The 17,208-nt window shown below is 42.0% G+C and overlaps 1 protein-coding gene across 9 annotated transcripts in view; it reads right to left on the bottom strand.

Annotated features, from left to right (window-relative positions):
- Window positions 1-547: 547 nt before the first annotated feature.
- Window positions 548-17,208, bottom strand: part of pcnt (pericentrin) — a 194,484-nt gene continuing 177,823 nt past the window's right edge. For all 9 annotated transcript variants that reach the window (XM_078403749.1, XM_078403752.1, XM_078403754.1 and 6 more), the window contains 7 exons: window positions 15,543-15,642; window positions 13,346-13,522; window positions 8,422-8,660; window positions 6,799-6,887; window positions 4,216-4,351; window positions 2,778-2,896; window positions 548-1,846 (listed from right to left, as the gene is read on the bottom strand). In XM_078403749.1, the coding sequence (XP_078259875.1) occupies window positions 1,803-1,846; window positions 2,778-2,896; window positions 4,216-4,351; window positions 6,799-6,887; window positions 8,422-8,660; window positions 13,346-13,522; window positions 15,543-15,642 (904 nt within the window). In that variant the 3' untranslated portion in view covers window positions 548-1,802. The remainder of the gene's footprint in view (window positions 1,847-2,777; window positions 2,897-4,215; window positions 4,352-6,798; window positions 6,888-8,421; window positions 8,661-13,345; window positions 13,523-15,542; window positions 15,643-17,208) is intronic.

Raw genomic sequence — 17,208 nt, 5'->3', positions numbered from 1 at the left:
CTTTCTGTCCTATTTCTTATTCTGGAGACTTCAGTGACCTCTCCTACACTCTCCTTCCCTTTAAATTTATACTTTTTCGATTTGTTGAAACCATTATCCTCCCACACTATTTTGTGTAAAGCACTCTCTACAGCCCTAGTTATGCAATGCCAGGAGGCAGGTCCCAGCAGGATTCCGGTAGAGTCCATCCCATCAGATCAGCTCCCTTGCACCCTCCATCCCCAATTTTGATGCCAATGTCTCAGATTCAAAGCCACTTCTAGCACACCAATCTTTAAGCCAAGCATTTAACTCTCTAATCTTGTTGACTCTATGCCAATTTGCTTTGTGCATACTCTGTACGTACTTTGTACTCTCTCCCAAAATGACCGTTCTGCTAAACCTTTCCTTCCTTTTGCAAACATGTGAGGTAAAAAAAGAGGAAAAAAGCCAAGCACGTGCACGAGGTGCAGAGCGGGGGCCAAAAAATTGGAAAATTTAAACACGAAATTACTGGTTTCAAGCCTCTTTTAGTGCATTTCAAAGTAAAAACAGACATTACAAAATAATGCGAATATGTCACTGTATACTAATAACATTTTGAAGTAAATTCGCACATTAATTGATAATCAGCCCAAAAAGGTGGTAATTGGCTTTTCTGCTGTGTTTTATATTTTAACCCCGTCTTAATTAATTTAGTTATATAATCTTGCACTTAAATTTAATATTTACTCATTACAGTTCCACCACTGATTTTCTGGCACTCTTGGTTCCAGAGCTGGTTTATCCAGCCGGCCAAGGAAGTCGGCAATGGGGATAGATGTGCTGGCTCCAGCTGGGCTGGAGTTCCAGAGCCCCGGCCACAGGTTACAAATTCAACCCACCGATCAGCCCTAGAAGTCCCGATGAGGTAGAGATTGGCTGCCTTGCCCAGCCTAGGTGCCACATTTTTGGGGAGATTTCCAGGGGATTTCTCGCGGAACCCCTAGCGACCTCTAGCAGAACCTAGTGTTCATTACAAGTCTATACATCGTTTTCTTTTTTTGATCCGATTTTCCCACGATTTTGGCAAAGTGCAAAACGCGGAAATCATGCAAAAAGCACGGAAAATGGATTTTAAAAACACGGAAATCTGCGGAAAATTCACATGCCTGCTTTTGTTGGCTGCTGTGTCTCTTCCTCAGCCAATTAAATGCTGCTTTTTTAAATGATTAGATATATACAAAGGGTAGTTCAGGATAGTGGCAGAGAATCCTAAAAGGCTGGCAAGTGAACTTAAATACTTTATGGTAGAATGAGTTTACATGTTAGGGAATGGCTGCACATATGTAAATGCACAAATACACCCGAGAACACATTTTCACACATACCATTGTAAACTTTATTTTTTATACAAAGAACAAAAGCCAACATTTACAAAAATAACCTTTAAAAAATCTTGTTTCCTACATTGAGATACACACAATGGCACAATTGGCTTAAAATATTTGGCCATCATTCTTCTAGAAAAGCAAGCATACGTACATGCATAATAAACACACACATTCAAATGGTCACGCACACCAACACACAGCAATTCAATGATGAATAGAAGCTCACCTAGCCTGATTGGACAGTGAATTTTCCAGCATAGGGAGACATAAACGTCCTATTTATTATTGCAGAACTCATCTGCTTATTTCAAATACAAGATTCTCCTGCGCTTAAAGTGTGCAGATGTAGTAATATACATTTAATTACCACTTGATCAAAATAGGGATCAATACGGATACACATATTTTTAAGTCATAAAGGAGCAATTTTTGCGTTCATACATGATCCACTTATTTCATGCAGCTTTTACGTCTGGATGTTCCTGGAGATGTTCCTAGAAATGAAAGTGACAGTAAAGACAATGTGAGAATGCTTACAGTGACAATTCATTGTGAACCAACTTTCAGGACAAAGACTAATGTGAAGCCGAATGTGAAGAACGTGGAGAAGGCCAATGAGAGGAGAAAATTGGGGTCAAAGTTCTCCAGTCAGGAGATGGTAAAGAACAGAATACTTTCTATCATTCTTTATTTCTCGTCAACATCAATCAGATTTCTCCCATCTCTTAGCCACCACCTCGTCTTGAGTTGCTCAAAAAACTACCGCTTCAGTCAACAAAAATCATTATAGCGAAGATCTCAAATTCGCTCAATGTCTAGGCTCATTCATGGAGAATGGTCACTTAGCTATGGATTTCAGAGCCACTAACCCCAAAGGAAGAGAGAAATAAATCAAGAAAGAGAAGTCGTATCTGGAGGAGAGATACCACTAATGCTGACTGCACAATATCCTCTAAATAGGATGGGAGAATTAACAAACCAGGCCAATATGACTGGCATTATTGGGGCCCCAACAACATATGTCCAAAACAAACTATTCTGAGCAACAGCACAGCAAGAGATTATCGGGAGAACATTAGAAAACCTCCAATGTTGTTCTTGAAGCCAGTTTGAAAATGTTGAGCATCCCTATCACCTTGTGAAGAAACTGTCCAACACTGCTCAAGAGAGAAGACCATTCAGATGACTTTAAGAACCTGGAGTACATTTATCAGGAGCACACAGAAATAGTGTGAAAAGATGGCATCACATACTACCCTCCCATCTGTCTCGTCAAACACCTTCTGACCCCCTTATGGCAGTCTGCACAAGCCACGTTGACATTTTGAGGCATTATAATTCAGAAGGAGAGAAGAAGCAAGTCATCGTTAAACCAAAAGGATGGTCCAAGCAGACGATTATTTGAGAGCTAAACTGTTTATGTACCTCCAAGTCGCTGTTGGATTGCCTCAAGTCTCTGTATATATTCTGTGAGCGAACGTTCAGGATCTTGATTGCTTGAAAGGCCTGATTGGTCCTGCCCTCCTCCAGATGAGAAATATGGTCTGTGAATAAAATAAAGAGCAGAGGTCACTATCACCCTACTCAACGTGCACAATGTGACCTGATCAGACATTTAACTTTCAGTGCGATAATGCTTCAAAAATAAGACATTGATCCCAGCACAAAATTCATGGTTGACTGGGCAGTAGTGGAACTACTGTGGGCACGGATCATCCACAGCAGACACGTTGAAGCAATGAAAACACAAAATCCTCCAATTTCAAATGGCAAAACAACTGAACCAACACAACTGGTCTTTCCCAGGTCAACATCAGTGGCATCAAAACTCCAAGTACTTTCGTTCAACTCTGATAAACAGGACAGCTATTGCCGTATTTGACATCAAACTCTGAAGTTCTATCATTGCAAAAGATTATCAGGAGGACTAAAGGTACTTTGGAAATCTCATTAAATGAATGGGAAAAACCATAACAAAGAATCCAATGTGAGTAATAAAGGCCATCCATCTTGATCCAGAAAATTGCAGGTGCCCTGGCTGAGACTTGCAAGTCATAATTAAATACGGGTGAGGAAGACTGTAGGGTGGCAAATATTGTGCCTCCATTGAAGAAGGGCTGCAGGGAAAACCCTGAGAACTGCAGGCCAGTAAGCCTGACATCTGTGGTCAGAAGTTTACTAGAGATTACTCTGAGGGATAAGATATACGTGCATTTAGATGGACAAGGGCAGATTAGGGGCAGTCAGTAAAGTTTTGTACATGGGAGATTGTGTCCCATGAATTTGAATGTTTTTTTGAAGAAGTGCCCAAAAAGGTTGATGAGGTAAGCATTAATTCCTTATAAAATGAGATCCAGCAATTCAAAGGGAAATAAGAGAATGTCAGATACATAAATATTTGTGTGCAAAAACACAAAAATATCTCAATACTTGTAGAAAATTCAGGCGCAAAAGTTAAACAATCACTCGAGAATCAGGCACATTTGGCAGAGCAAATTTGGCAAAACCTTGGATCTGATGGCATACATTCTGTGGTCTTAAAACATCGGTTGCAGAAACAGTGGACATATTGGTCCTGATATTCCAAGTTCCCTTGGTTCTGAATAGGATTTGAAGACTGGAATCCTAGAGCCAAATAATTCATTGAGATTGCAGAAGTCTCAGTTCTACAGAAACTGCGGCTCTTGAGAGGGATCCTTGGAAGCGGGGCTGATTTGGGATCCCAATGGTTTATGTATGGCAATCTAAGAGCTAGTATGGTTTTCACTCAACAAGACCATTGTGTGACTCGATTCAGGTTTACAAACAAAGTAATCTATGTTGATCGTCCAAGCGATACATTAGGTCCAATATTTAATCTCACCTAATCTGCAATCGATAGGGAGACTTGGGTGATTGGTGACTTGCATTACTAGGTCTTCGAGCAGACACACTCTCTCTGGTTGGTGGCGAGTTTGTAATGTGGGTCAATGTTGATTGCTGTTGGCGGAGAACTGGAGCTGGAAACAGAAACAGAAATTGATGAGACACCAACATTTGTTGCTTGAGCAGACAAATACTATCCCTCGTCTGAATTAATCATTATGGATTGTCTGGTGCCCCTTAAAGGTGTACTTACGTACCGAAACATAAATAGATACAGCAATACAGGGCATCCTACTTTACAGCCGTTCAGGTAACGTAAATTCGCTCTTACAGAATTCACAAATCACTATCCAAATATTTGAGTTACAGACTAAAATTGGCTCTCAAAGAATTTACATGAAAAATAAATAAATATTTATTTCCCCCAACTCATGTTTCTTAACACATACACAAATGATGGGGCTTTGTGTTATGGGAAAACACAACGTACACAGTTTTCTAGGAGTACAATGCTCCCCTGTAATCCAGGGGTTCCCTTTACAACAGTCATGAACATTGAAATAATGAACAAGTGGATTTCCCATTATTCTAGAAGATGCAAACTGGGATTGGATGCATTTTCTGTTATATTAATCAAAAGATGTCAAATAATAGCTCCAAGTTCTAATTGGTTTACCTTCATTTGTTCAAAGCAACCAAAAAGATTTCCACTGCTGCTATGAGTTTATGGATGGCAATCAGCAACATGTGTTCCGTAGATTGAGAGCAAATCCTTTGGATTTGTATAGTTCTTTTTACATCAAAAATATGGTGTTATTCTAAGGCAAGTATTTTATTTCTGAACAACAATGTCACAGAGATTGTTTTGACAAAGGAGCAGTGTAAAAATATTTGGTCTTTTCAGTGTCTTGCACTGGGCCAAATTTAGTTGCACCATGCCACATGCATGATGGCCAAAGCTGGGCTGAGTGTAGAGGGCTGTCTTTACACATGAACAGCTAATGAGGTGCAATCTGGGCAGATGGCCCAACCTAAAGGGCATCTGAAAAGCTTTGACAGCTTGCAAAGCTGGGAGAAGAGCTTCATTTCCTCTTCAAGTCAACATGGATTTTGCACAGTTTTTCTGAAGTATCTTTGGCGTCACAATAATTAAAACTTTGTTCTAGTGGACAGAGGTCCTCGGCTGACGGAGGAACTGAAGAAAATTCACATTAGGCAGGAAATGGTGTTGGGTAGACTGATGGGACTGAAGGCTGATAAATCCCCAGGGCCTGATGGTCTGCATCCCAGGGTACTTAAGGAAGTGGCTCTAGAAATAGTGGACACATTGGTGATCATTTTCCAATGTTCTATAGATTCAGGATCAGTTCCCGTGGATTGGAGGGTAGCTAATGTTATCCCACTTTTTAAGAAAGGAAGGAGAGAGAAAACGGGAAATTATAGATCAGTTAGTATGACATCAGTGGTGGGGATTTGCATATCACTGTGCCTTAATTGGTACATGTGACAATAAATGACTTTGAATTACATTATTTAAAGTTGAAACTTCAAACGCTTCTAGATTTCCTTATAAATCTTCTCAACTCTAGTTGGCTACAAAATACAGACCTCCCAACATTTGATTTTACAAATTCAGAATTTTGATGTCCAAAATTCAGAATTTTACATCAAAATTCACAATGTTGCACGTAATGCAACTTTTCAGCAAAATAAAGTATGTACGCCAAATGCACGTATGCGTTGGCTACATTCACGTGTGAAAAACGACTATTATTTCCAACCGTCTGTAGTTCATGGACTACATGTACAATGTCAGGCCTATCATGAGTATATTCTACTATTATAGAAAGGCTATTGAACATAAATACTTTTTATCACAAAGAAAAAATTGTTTTGTTTTGTTTATTCTATTTTGCTTTCTCCTTACACATCCCAATTCTCTTGGTATTGAATAAAAGAACAATGGTCACAAAATATATGACTATGTTATGAAGAAAGAGTTTCATTTAAAAAACTGCACATACCTAATTTATTTGAAGACATACTTGCTCCAGTGGTCTTCAACAGCAAATCACAACGGTCCATCTCACCCCCCACCCCCATCACTCCCCTCCACCTCTTTCCCCCCAAATCAACTCCCCCCCCTCTTCCCCTCCCTTCCTCCACCCCCCCGACCCTCACTCCCTCCCCCGCACCCCAACCCCCCCCCCCCCCATCCCCTCTCAACATCAACAGGCCTCACGCTCCGCAGCGAGGCTAGACCAGCGGCGAGGCGGGGCGAGCGGCGAGGCGGGGCCAGTGGCGAGGCGAGGCCAAGCCAGGCTAGCGGCGAGGCGAGGACAGCGGCGAGACGAGGGGCGGGGCGAGGCGAGCGATGAGGCAAGTGTTTTGCTGAAAAATGTGAGGCGAAATCAGAATGGTGACAATGAAATAAGAAAGCGGAAACTTTCCGCCAAATTCGGAAGGGTTGGGAGGTCTGCTAAACACCTCATGCAAATATGCATAGCACAGGTATTACTTTATATTCACTTGAATAAATTGCTAAAATTAAAGATGAAAACACAAATATTTCCATTCCTACCTTGACCACCACCAATATTGTTTGCTGCAGATGTGGGGTACAGACCTTTTCTTGTTGCTTTCTGCCATTTTTTCACCAGGAATTTAAGCCTGAAGAGGTACAGAGTAGAGCATTAACGACATTGAACAAAGCTAGAGCAAACCTCATGAATGAATATTAAATCAAAAATTCTATGTACTCAGCAATCCGCACAGCACCCACTCCCACGCTCGCAACAAAGATTTAATTTCAATTTTAATCTTCCCAAGTAACTTATTTTTGACTAAACGGAGTTTTTGTTGCCCTAAGGCAGAGAACCTTGAACACTCAAAGTGCAACAGCTTTTAATACATCAGCAACATAACATATCAGACAATGACAGTTAGGAATGTATTAATTAGCTGAAAGAAAGTAAATTACATTTTGAACAGTTCCATGCTCGGCTTAGTTATAGATGAGGTAGACTGCAAGAAACAACTCTCCCTTGTCGGAGGTGAATAAAACATAGTTTTAGGGCGAGGGGAAAGATTTAAGGTAGAGGGAATCTGTGGAGGATCTTTTTCACCCTGAAAGGGTCGAGTGCCTGGAATGAGCTGCAGGAGAGAGCGGTGGAAGCCTAGTTGTTGAAAGCATTTAAAAAGTGTCTAGAGGAGCACATGAATCACCCATGCATACAAGGCTCTGGACCAAGTGCTACAAGATGGATGGGTGCCAACTGGTTGGTATGGATGTGGTGGGACAAATATCCTGTTTCCACACAATTTGACCCTATATATTCCCATTGTGCACAGGTCTGGTCTTCCTATCTAAAGGAAGTAGCGGGAATGCAAGAAAGATTCGCCAGCATGAATCCTGGGAAGGGGAAATTGTGCTATGAAATGATATTAAACATACTGAGCCTATATTCTCCGGTTTAAAAGGAAAGGTGAAATAAAGACTTGTAGGTCCAAACAGGATCGCTGCAGTGATGTTGCTTTTCCTGGTGGAGGTGGCAGTATCAAAATCAGGGGTTATCCATTTAACCACTAAAATGAAGAAATTACTCCATGTAGAAAGCAGTAAATCTTTGTAATTTATCTTTGTAACTCGGATTTGTAATCCGAGTAAATATTTAGTTATTTGGATATTTTTGAATATTTACAGTGTAATAAGAGATAAATGTTCATGAACTGACAATTATTACAGAGAAATGATTATACAGGAGTCTGAAGCTGGGAATTCAATTTTCAGGAAATAAAAGGTGGTACGGTAGCTCAGCTAATAAGAGATTAAGCAAGGGGTATTGGAGTCAAAAACTGGCAGGCACAGGTTTAAGGTAAAAGGGGAAAGATTTGAAGAGGATCTGACAGGTGACAATTTCACACCGAGGGTGTTGGGGGTATGGAACAAATTACCAGAGAAAGTGGTTGAAGCAGAAATAACTAGTGTTTAAATGACACTGTAGGCAAATAGGACTAGAAGAGGAAGACACCTTCCTAGATCAGGTTCAGCTCGAAGAGAGTAAACAGGTTATTCAATGGAGGAGCAAGATGGCACCAAGCAGGCATTTTCACGGGAAAAAAATCATAACGGCTACATTTTAAAGCATATGCATTTTCCCATAATTTAAAAAGCTCCAACATTAAATGTGAAGAGAATTCATACCTGGAAATTGCAATGACCACTCGAATTGTAGAGCGGAACTTTGTTAATGGACGGGAATGCCGGTTGGGCATGTGGAGGTCCGTGGGAGAAGGATACACTCCCATACGTGCAATTAAACACAGAGTTGCCTGCTCACATTCCTGAAATCCCCCTAAAAGCAACAACAGGTATTTCTTCTGGTACACCAAAGCTTTTCTGAAGCTTTCAGCTCGGAGGTACTTGCCATAAAGTCGCTGCATCTGCATATAAATCACAGTAAAATAGATGTTGCGTCTATAGGTTAAGAGCAAAGTAACATGATGATTTAAGAAAATGAATAGATCTTTTGAATTCCATTTTAGAAAAATTGCGAAGTTTTAACATGAAAATATTGTCCGTGTTGTCAAGCTCAAGAATTTCAATGAACCTGAACTTCTTAAAATCACATCTTCAGAACAGGATTTACTTGCATTTGAAACAGAATAGGCTAATTAGAGACAGTTAATATGGATTTGCCACAGCAGGTCATTTCTTACTGAGGGTAGCAATAGGAAGGTAGGCTAGATGAACACGTGGATGAGGAGTTTGTGCAGATGACTGGGATTCAGATTTTTGGCCCATTAGGATCTTGTCTGAGACATAGACGATCTCCTATACAAGAGGGACAGGTTGAGTGCTTCAATATTTTTCCCAGTGCCACGTGCTAATATGGGTATGAATAGCAAGACAGGACAGTTGAATGTGTGGCTGAGGAGTTGGTGCAAGGAGCAGTGATTCAGATTTTTGGACCTTTGGAATCTTTTCTGGGGCAGAGGTGACCTGAACAAGAGGAATATGGGTTGCACCTGAACTGGAGGGGTACCAATATCCTGACACACAGGTTTGCCAGTTCATCACCGGATAGTGAATGGAAATGTCTCGAGGACAGTCAGTATCACGGATGAGATGGCGGTGAACATCCTGAGGCGTATGAAGGTAGACAAATCTCTCGGGCCTGATCAAATATATCCGAGAACATTATGGGAAGCTAGAGAAGAAACTGCAGGTGCCCTGGCTGAGATATATGAACTGTCAAAAAAATACGGGGGAGGTGCCAGAAGACTGGAGGGTGGCTAATGTTGTCCCTCTGTTTAAGAAGGGGTACATGGAACCTGGGTACTATAGATCAGTGCGCCTAACATCTGTGGTAGACAGGTTACTGGGGAGTATTCTGAAGATATATATGCATTTAAATAAACGAGTGCTGATTGGGGATAGGCATTTAGGCACATGTTCCGCATGGTAGGTTGCTCTGGAAGGATAGATTGCATGGGATCCAAGGAGAGCCAGCTGAGTGGATAGAAAATTAGCTTCATAGAAGGAAGCAGTGGGTAATGGTGGAAGGTTGTTTATCGGACTGGAGACCTGTGACTAGTGGTGTGCCTCAGGGATTGGTGCTGGGCCCACTTCTGTTTGTGGTTTTCATCAATGACTTGGATGAGAATGTACACAGCCTGATGAGCAAGTTTGCAAATGACATTAACGAGGGTAGAATAGTACATAGAGAAGACGACTATCAAAGATTACAGCAGGATTTTGATCAGTCGGGCAAGTGGGCTGAGGAATGGTTCATAAGATCATAAGAGACAGGAGTAGAATTAAGCCATTCGGCCCATCAAGTCTACTCCGCCATTCAATCATGGCTGATCTATCTCTCCCTCTTGACCCCATTCTCCTGCCTTCTCTTCATAACCTCTGACACCCATACTAATCAAGAATCATCCATCTCTGCCTTAAATATATCCACTGACTTTGCCTCCACAGGCTTCTATGGCAGAATTCCACAGATTCACCACTCTTTGACTAAATAAATTCCTCCTCGTCTTCTTCCGAAAAGACCGTCCTTTAATTCTGAGGCTGTGACCTCTATTCCTAGACTTTCCCACTTGTGAAAACATCCTCTCCATCCAAGCCTTTCACTATTCTGTATGTTTCAATGAGGTCCTCCCTCATTCTTCTAAACTCCAGTGAATATAGGCCCAGTGTCTTCAAATGCTCATCATATGTTAACCTACGCATTCCTGGGATCATTCATGTAATGGAGTTGTAAAGGTTAATGGAGTTTAATGCAGATAAGTGCAATGTTACATTTTTGGAAATAAAACTAAGGTGGGACCTTCATAGTGAATGGCAGGGCTCCGGAGAGTGTTGTCGAAGCAGAGGGTTCCTGGAGTGCAGGTACATACTGAGTTACTTGAAAGTGGTGTCACAGGTAGATAGAGTGGTCGAGAAGACCTTTGGCACAGTGGCCTTTATCTGTCTGGGTATTGAGTAATGTTACAGTTGTGCAAGGCATTGGTGACGCCACATTTGGAGTATTGTGTTCCGTTTTGGTCACCCTGCTCTGGGAAAGATGTTGTAAAGCAGGAAAGAGTGCAGAAATTTACAACAATGTTGCCAAGCCTTGAGGGCCTGAGATATCTGGAGAGTTTGAACAGGCTACGACTTTAAGGGCCTGTCCCACTTAGGCGATTTTAAGGCGACTGCCGTCGACTAGGCTGTCGCCGACAGTTCGCCGGGGTGTCGTTGGCATGATCGTGAGGAGTCTTTCAAGAATCGTAGTGGATCTCAGCGCGTCGCTGAGAAATCACCCGGAGTGAAATTTCTCGGCGACAGCTGGCATGTCACCAGGTATCGTTGCTTATTGCGGGTGCTGTCACATGCTGTCCCCAGGTTTGCTAGTTTCTCTTAGATGCATTTAGAAGCACATAATATTAAAATAAGTAAAGTAATTTCAAGATTCCATAAAATACTTGTGTTTAACCAATTTATTTACCGTCAGGACATTTAACAGGTAGATTGGAGGTGACAGTTTGACGGTCAGGTAAGTGCGGGAATTTTCGCGATGTTTATGGCCATCAGCGATCACATTTAAAGTGGGCTCCCAACCCAGATATGCAACCCAGAAACCAGATATGCATCTTCCGTACATTTTCAAAGAATGCCCACACACTTTTCACAAAAATCCATTTAACCACTATTAAAATTAAATTTCTTAATACTGCCATTAGTCAACTGGAAGTCAATCCAGTTTATGCCTTGTTACCATGAAGCTTGGTTTTTAAGTAACCCATACAAGATGTTATAGTTCAAAACTCTCAAGTACTTACCGACTTGTCAGTGATTTCAGCGAAAATTAGGACGCCGGAGAAGCATTGACAGTTGGGAATTTTGCGATGTTTCCGAAGACGGTGTAATCTCGACCTGACTCGGCATTGTCGTGGTCATTGTCGTCGGGTAAAAGAAAATTTTGGCGATCTGCTACGACTTTAATAGTCGCCTAAAGAATCACCTAAGTGGGACAGGCCCTTTATTCAATGGAGTGCAGGAGGATGAGGGGTGATCTTATAGAGGTGTATAAGATCATGAGGGGAATAGGTAGAGTAGATGCACAGAATCTTTTATCCTGAGTAGGGGAATCCAGAACCAGAGGATATCGGTTTAAGGGGAGGGGGGAGAGATTTAATAGGAATCTGAGGGGCAACATTTTACACAGAGGGTGGTGGGTATATGGAATGGGTTGCTAGATGAGTTGAGGCAGATACTATAACAACATTTTAAATACATTTGGACAGGTACATGGTTAGGAAATGTTTAGAGGGATGTGGGCCAGATGCTTGCAGGTGGGACTCGTGTAGATTGGGCATCTTGGTTGGCATGGATAGTTTGGGCTGAAGCGCTTGTTTCTGTACTGCATGTATATATCCCAATAAAATCATTTGTATTGCATCTCTTACTTATTCTGTTGTGCTGCTGCAAGTAAGAATTTCATTGTTCTATCTGGGACATATGACAATAAACACTCTTGACTCTCTTAAAACTCCATGCCTTTCTAAATGCGAGTAAATCCTATAATTTCTATATTTTCCTGTTTTGTCCCTATTGTCCTTCTTCAACAAAGGGAGAACGTTAGAATTCTATTGTCTTTGGGACCTCGTCTGTGGCTCATAAACATCCATGACAAAAGCCCCAGCAAACTCCTCCCTTGCCTTCCTCAGTACCCTGGGATAGATCCCATCTGGCCATCGGGACTCGCCCATCTTAATGTTCTTAAGACATGCAACCTTCCTCATCTTAACATGTCTTAGAATATGATCTCGCTATCTTTACCTTTTGCTATCCTCTTGTTTTGAAAATGGATAAAATGCCTTGGGATTTTTCTTTATCCTTAGTTCATTTTGTGGCCTTTTTAGCTTTCCTGAATCTTTGTTTAATTTCTTCCTGCTTCCTTTATTTTCCTCAAGGATCTTGTCTGATTTAAGCTTTCAAAACCTTACACAAGCTTCCTTTATATTTTTGTTTGAAATTACAACAGCACTTTCAGGTAAGATTCTCGAACACAGGAAGATGCTGGTTTTGAATTCTAATCAGCTGGTCGTTAACCTGTTCACTGTCAAGAATTCTTTTCACTTGACCCGCGTATACTCAGGGGTGGCACAGAACAGGTTAAAAGACTTCCACACGTGTGGATTTACCCAGAACACGTACTCCCGATCTACTCTCCCCAGCTCCCATCTTATACCATTGTAATTCGCCCTCATCGAGTTTTGCACTCTTCCTCAGAATATAATCTTAAAATACTTCCTGGTCAACACTGGCAAAGGAGCAATAGTTCATGCAAAGTAATCTATCGCTCAAATTTCTACGAAAAGGAACATTTAGGTGGGTTTTTACCTTTGAATTTGCCTAAAATGCAAAAGTATTTAAGTATAGTGTCAGGGGATAAACTTAACATGTGTAGGAAAGAACTGTGTAGGAATAAACTTAACCGCATTATAAATGAAAATTATATTGACCTAAATTTGGTCTTGGAGAACATGATAATACACACTATATACTTGAAGGCACGTCATACCATGGTTGCATTTCGTTAGCTGAATTGCAGTCAAATCTCCTTTATACTAACCTTCAAGCTTGAGGGGTCAACAAGGTCGTGCCGCAGAGGTCTATTTTCAATCTCTGCCATCACGCCGGCCATTTCCGATTCAGTCTGTTTTAAGGCATTCTGCAACTGATTTCTTTCTTTCATCCAACTTATCCTTTCCAAAATCAGAAGAGAATTTGCATGGTCCATTGGCTTCTCCTAGATCAGCAGGTTACACAGCAACATCAAAAACTGAACTGTTTAATGGTTAAGCTGAAATATATAGTGCTGTACTATTATCCAGGGTAGGGGAATCAAGAACCAAAGGGCATAGGCTTAAGGTGAGAGACAAAGGATTTAATACAACTTAGGAGCAGCTTTTTCTACATAGATGGTGGTGGGTTTGTGGAACGAGCTGCCAGATTAAGTAGTTGAGAGGCAGGTACAATAATAACATTTAAAAGACATTTGGGCAGGTACATAAACAAGAATGCTTTAGAGAGATATGGGCTAAACGTGGGCAAATGGGACTGGCTTGGTTGGCGCACATTGGCCGGTATGGATGTGTTAGACCGAAGGGCCTATTTCCATGGTGTATAACTATAATTAGATCTAAATAACCCAGCTTATACTTTTGCCCTCAACCACAATTCATAAACACCAAGATGGGAGGTCATGTGGCAATTATATAATACGTTGATGAGGCCACATTTAGAGTATTGTGTTCACTTTTGGGCACTATGTTATATGAAAGATGTTGTCAAGCTGGAAAGATGCAGAGATTTTGCGAGGACGTTGCCAGGACTCAAGGGCCTGAGCTATAGGGAGAGGTTGAGCAGGCCAGGGCTCTTCCTTGGAGCTCTGGAGGATGAGGGGTGATCTTATCGAGGTGTACAAAATCATGAGAGAAATAGATCAAGTAAATGCATGGAGTCTCTTGCCTAGAGTAAGAAAATCGAGAACAAGAGGACACAGATTTGGGCTGGGGGGTAGAGATTTGGTAGGAACCTGAGCAATAACTTTTTTTACACAAAGGGTAGTGGGTGTATGGGACGAGCTGCTCGATGAGGTAGTTGGGGCATGTACTATCGCAACTTTTGGGAATCAGTTGGACAGGTACATGGATGGGATAGGTTTAGAGGGATATTAGACCAAGTGGACCCGTTGAGCCCAAACCTCTCCTGCATTGGTGCAGGACCGTCCCCTCCCCCCTCCCGTTCCCTCTCCCCCCTCCTACCCCCCCTTCTCCCTCCCTCCCCTCCCCCTTCATTCACCTCAACCCCCCTTATCCTCCATCCTCCTCCCCTCCCTCCCTAGGAGATAGATTTAAACTTTAAAATGTGAATAACTTTAAAAATATAACACCGATTTCAAAGAATCTTCTTCCATTAGCACCAAAGAGACGATGGTAAGGTGGGCCTACAATTGTCGCGCTATCATGTATGTACCGTTTTGGCTGTAGTTCAGGAACAAACAAACAAACAAACAAACGAGAGTTTTAGTATATAGATGGATCGAATTCAGTTGGTTGGCGTGGGCAAGTTGTGCTGTTTCCACACTGTATGACTCTAAGATACAAATGTTACGTCATTAACATTTGACTGGAAGTAATGCAATAAGTCAATATTTGAATAAAGAATGCTCAATACCAAGTATCAGAGATAGCAAGTAGCAAATAACATGGAGTGGACTTTGGACAGAATGAAAAAAAAAACTGGGATCAAATCGGAAATATCTCAGTGTCTGTATTACGTTATTCTGAATGGTTTGTAAACCGGACATTTATTCAGCTTAATATATTATTTGATAAGGTCCATGGCTGCCAAAATAGGTTTTATTTTGTGCAAGTAAAAACTGAGATTGAATTTGTAATCTTTGGCAAAATTGAGCAAAAGAAACAGGAGCAGATGAATCAGCCCCTTGAACCTCTACTGCCATTCAGGTAGACCATGGCTATTCCAACCTTGCTCTCAGGCGCCATTTTTCTGCTCTCTTCCCAAACCTCTCAACTCCCTGTAGATCAAATATGCTCTCCACGTGAGATATATTTAATGACTACTTTTACAAACCTCTGGGATAGAGAATTCATGAGACTCATGACCCCTGAAAAAAGATATACCTCTGCATCTGTGCCAATTCAAATTTACATTGTCAAATTGGTAAGAACAAAAGCAGAGAAATCTATTCAGATGTTTAACATCTCCAAATTTTATCCTCGTAACTTTTTAACCTAACTCACCTGTGTCCCTGCAAGGAACTGTTGCGATTCAAAGCTTGATTCAATCAAGGTCTGCAAAAAATCTCTTATATCTTCAGTCTTTATGTGACCATCCTGTCCCCTAGGAAAAGGGGAGGAGAATTGTGAAACAGTGCGTTATGTGCCACTTCAGAATCTACTTGCTTAATAAAGATTACATTCTAAGGAGTTGAGGCCAGAGGCAGATCATCTACGGCCATATGTTGCTGAAGTTAAAATTGTAGTCTTGGTCTCTAAATTTGAGAACATTCTTACTATTGAGGGAGTGCAGCGTAGGTTTCGCGAGGTTAATTCCTGGAATGTCGGGACTGTCGTATGTTGAAAGATTGGAGCGACTGGGCTTGAAAACGCTGCAATTTAGACCGATGAGAGGGGATCTTAATTGAAACATATGATTATTAAGGGATTGGACACACTAGAGGCAGGAAACATGTTCCCGATGTTGGGGGAGTCCCGGACCAGGGGCCACAGTTTAAGAATTAGGGGTAGGCCATTTAGAACGGAGATGAGAAAGAATGTTTTCACTCAGAGAGTTGTGAAGCTGTGGAACTCTGCCTCAGAAGGCAGTGGAGGCCAATTCCCTGGATGCTTTCATGAGGGAGTTAGATAGAGCTCTTAATGATAGCAGTCAAGGGATATGGGGAGAAGACAGGAGCAGGGCACTGATTGTGGATGTTCACCCATGATCACGGTGAATGGCGGTGTTGGCTCATAGGGCCGAAAGGCCTACTCCTGCACGTATTGTCTATAAATCGTTCAATAACATAAAATGGCACATATTCCCTAATTTCACCTACTTTTACCTGACAACCAACTAATTCACAGTTCACAGAATGGATTATTATTACCCAAACCACCCCATCCCCGGGCACTTTCCCCTGCAACCGCACGAGATACAACACCTGTCCCTTTACCTCCCCCCTCAACTCCATCCAAGGACCCAAACAGTCTTTCCAGGTGAGACAGAGGTTCACCTGCACCTCCTTCAACCTCATCTATTGCATCCGCTGCTCCAGATGTCAACTTATTTACATTGGCGAAACCAAGCGCAGGCTCGGCAATCGCTTCACTGAACACCTGCGCTCGGTCCGCGTTGGCCAAACTGGTCTCCCGGTGGCCGAGCACTTCACTTCCCCCTCCCAGTCTGACCTTTCTGTCATGGGCCTCCTCCAGTGCCATAGTGAGGCCCACCGGAAATTGAACAGCACCTCATATTTCGCCTGGGCAGCTTGCAGCCCAGAGGTATGAACATCGACTTCTCCCACTTTAGATAGTTCCTCTGTCCCTCTTTTCCCCTCCCCCTTCCCAGATCTCCCTCTACCTTCCTGTCTCCACCTATATCCTTCCTTTGTCCCGCCCCCCTGACATCAGTCTGAAGAAGGGTCTCGACCCGAAACGCCACCCATTCCTTCTCTCCTGAGATGCTGCCTGACCTGCTGAGTTACTCCAGCATTTTGTGAATAAATACCTTCGATTTGTACCAGCATCTGCAGTTATTGTCTTATATTATTATGCATGGGTTAGCTGGTGGAATGAATAAATCTGATAAAATGGCCTCTTAAGGATAGTGGAGTCAGGGGGTATGGGGAGAACGGGGTACTGATTGAGAATGATCAGCCATGATCACATTGAATGGCGGTGCTGGCTC

This window comes from Rhinoraja longicauda, chromosome 8 (assembly GCF_053455715.1).
Source record: "Rhinoraja longicauda isolate Sanriku21f chromosome 8, sRhiLon1.1, whole genome shotgun sequence".
In the NCBI taxonomy this organism is placed as follows: domain Eukaryota; kingdom Metazoa; phylum Chordata; class Chondrichthyes; order Rajiformes; family Arhynchobatidae; genus Rhinoraja; species Rhinoraja longicauda.
Note: the sequence above shows the minus strand (reverse complement) of the source record. Positions and strands in the feature narration are given on the sequence as shown.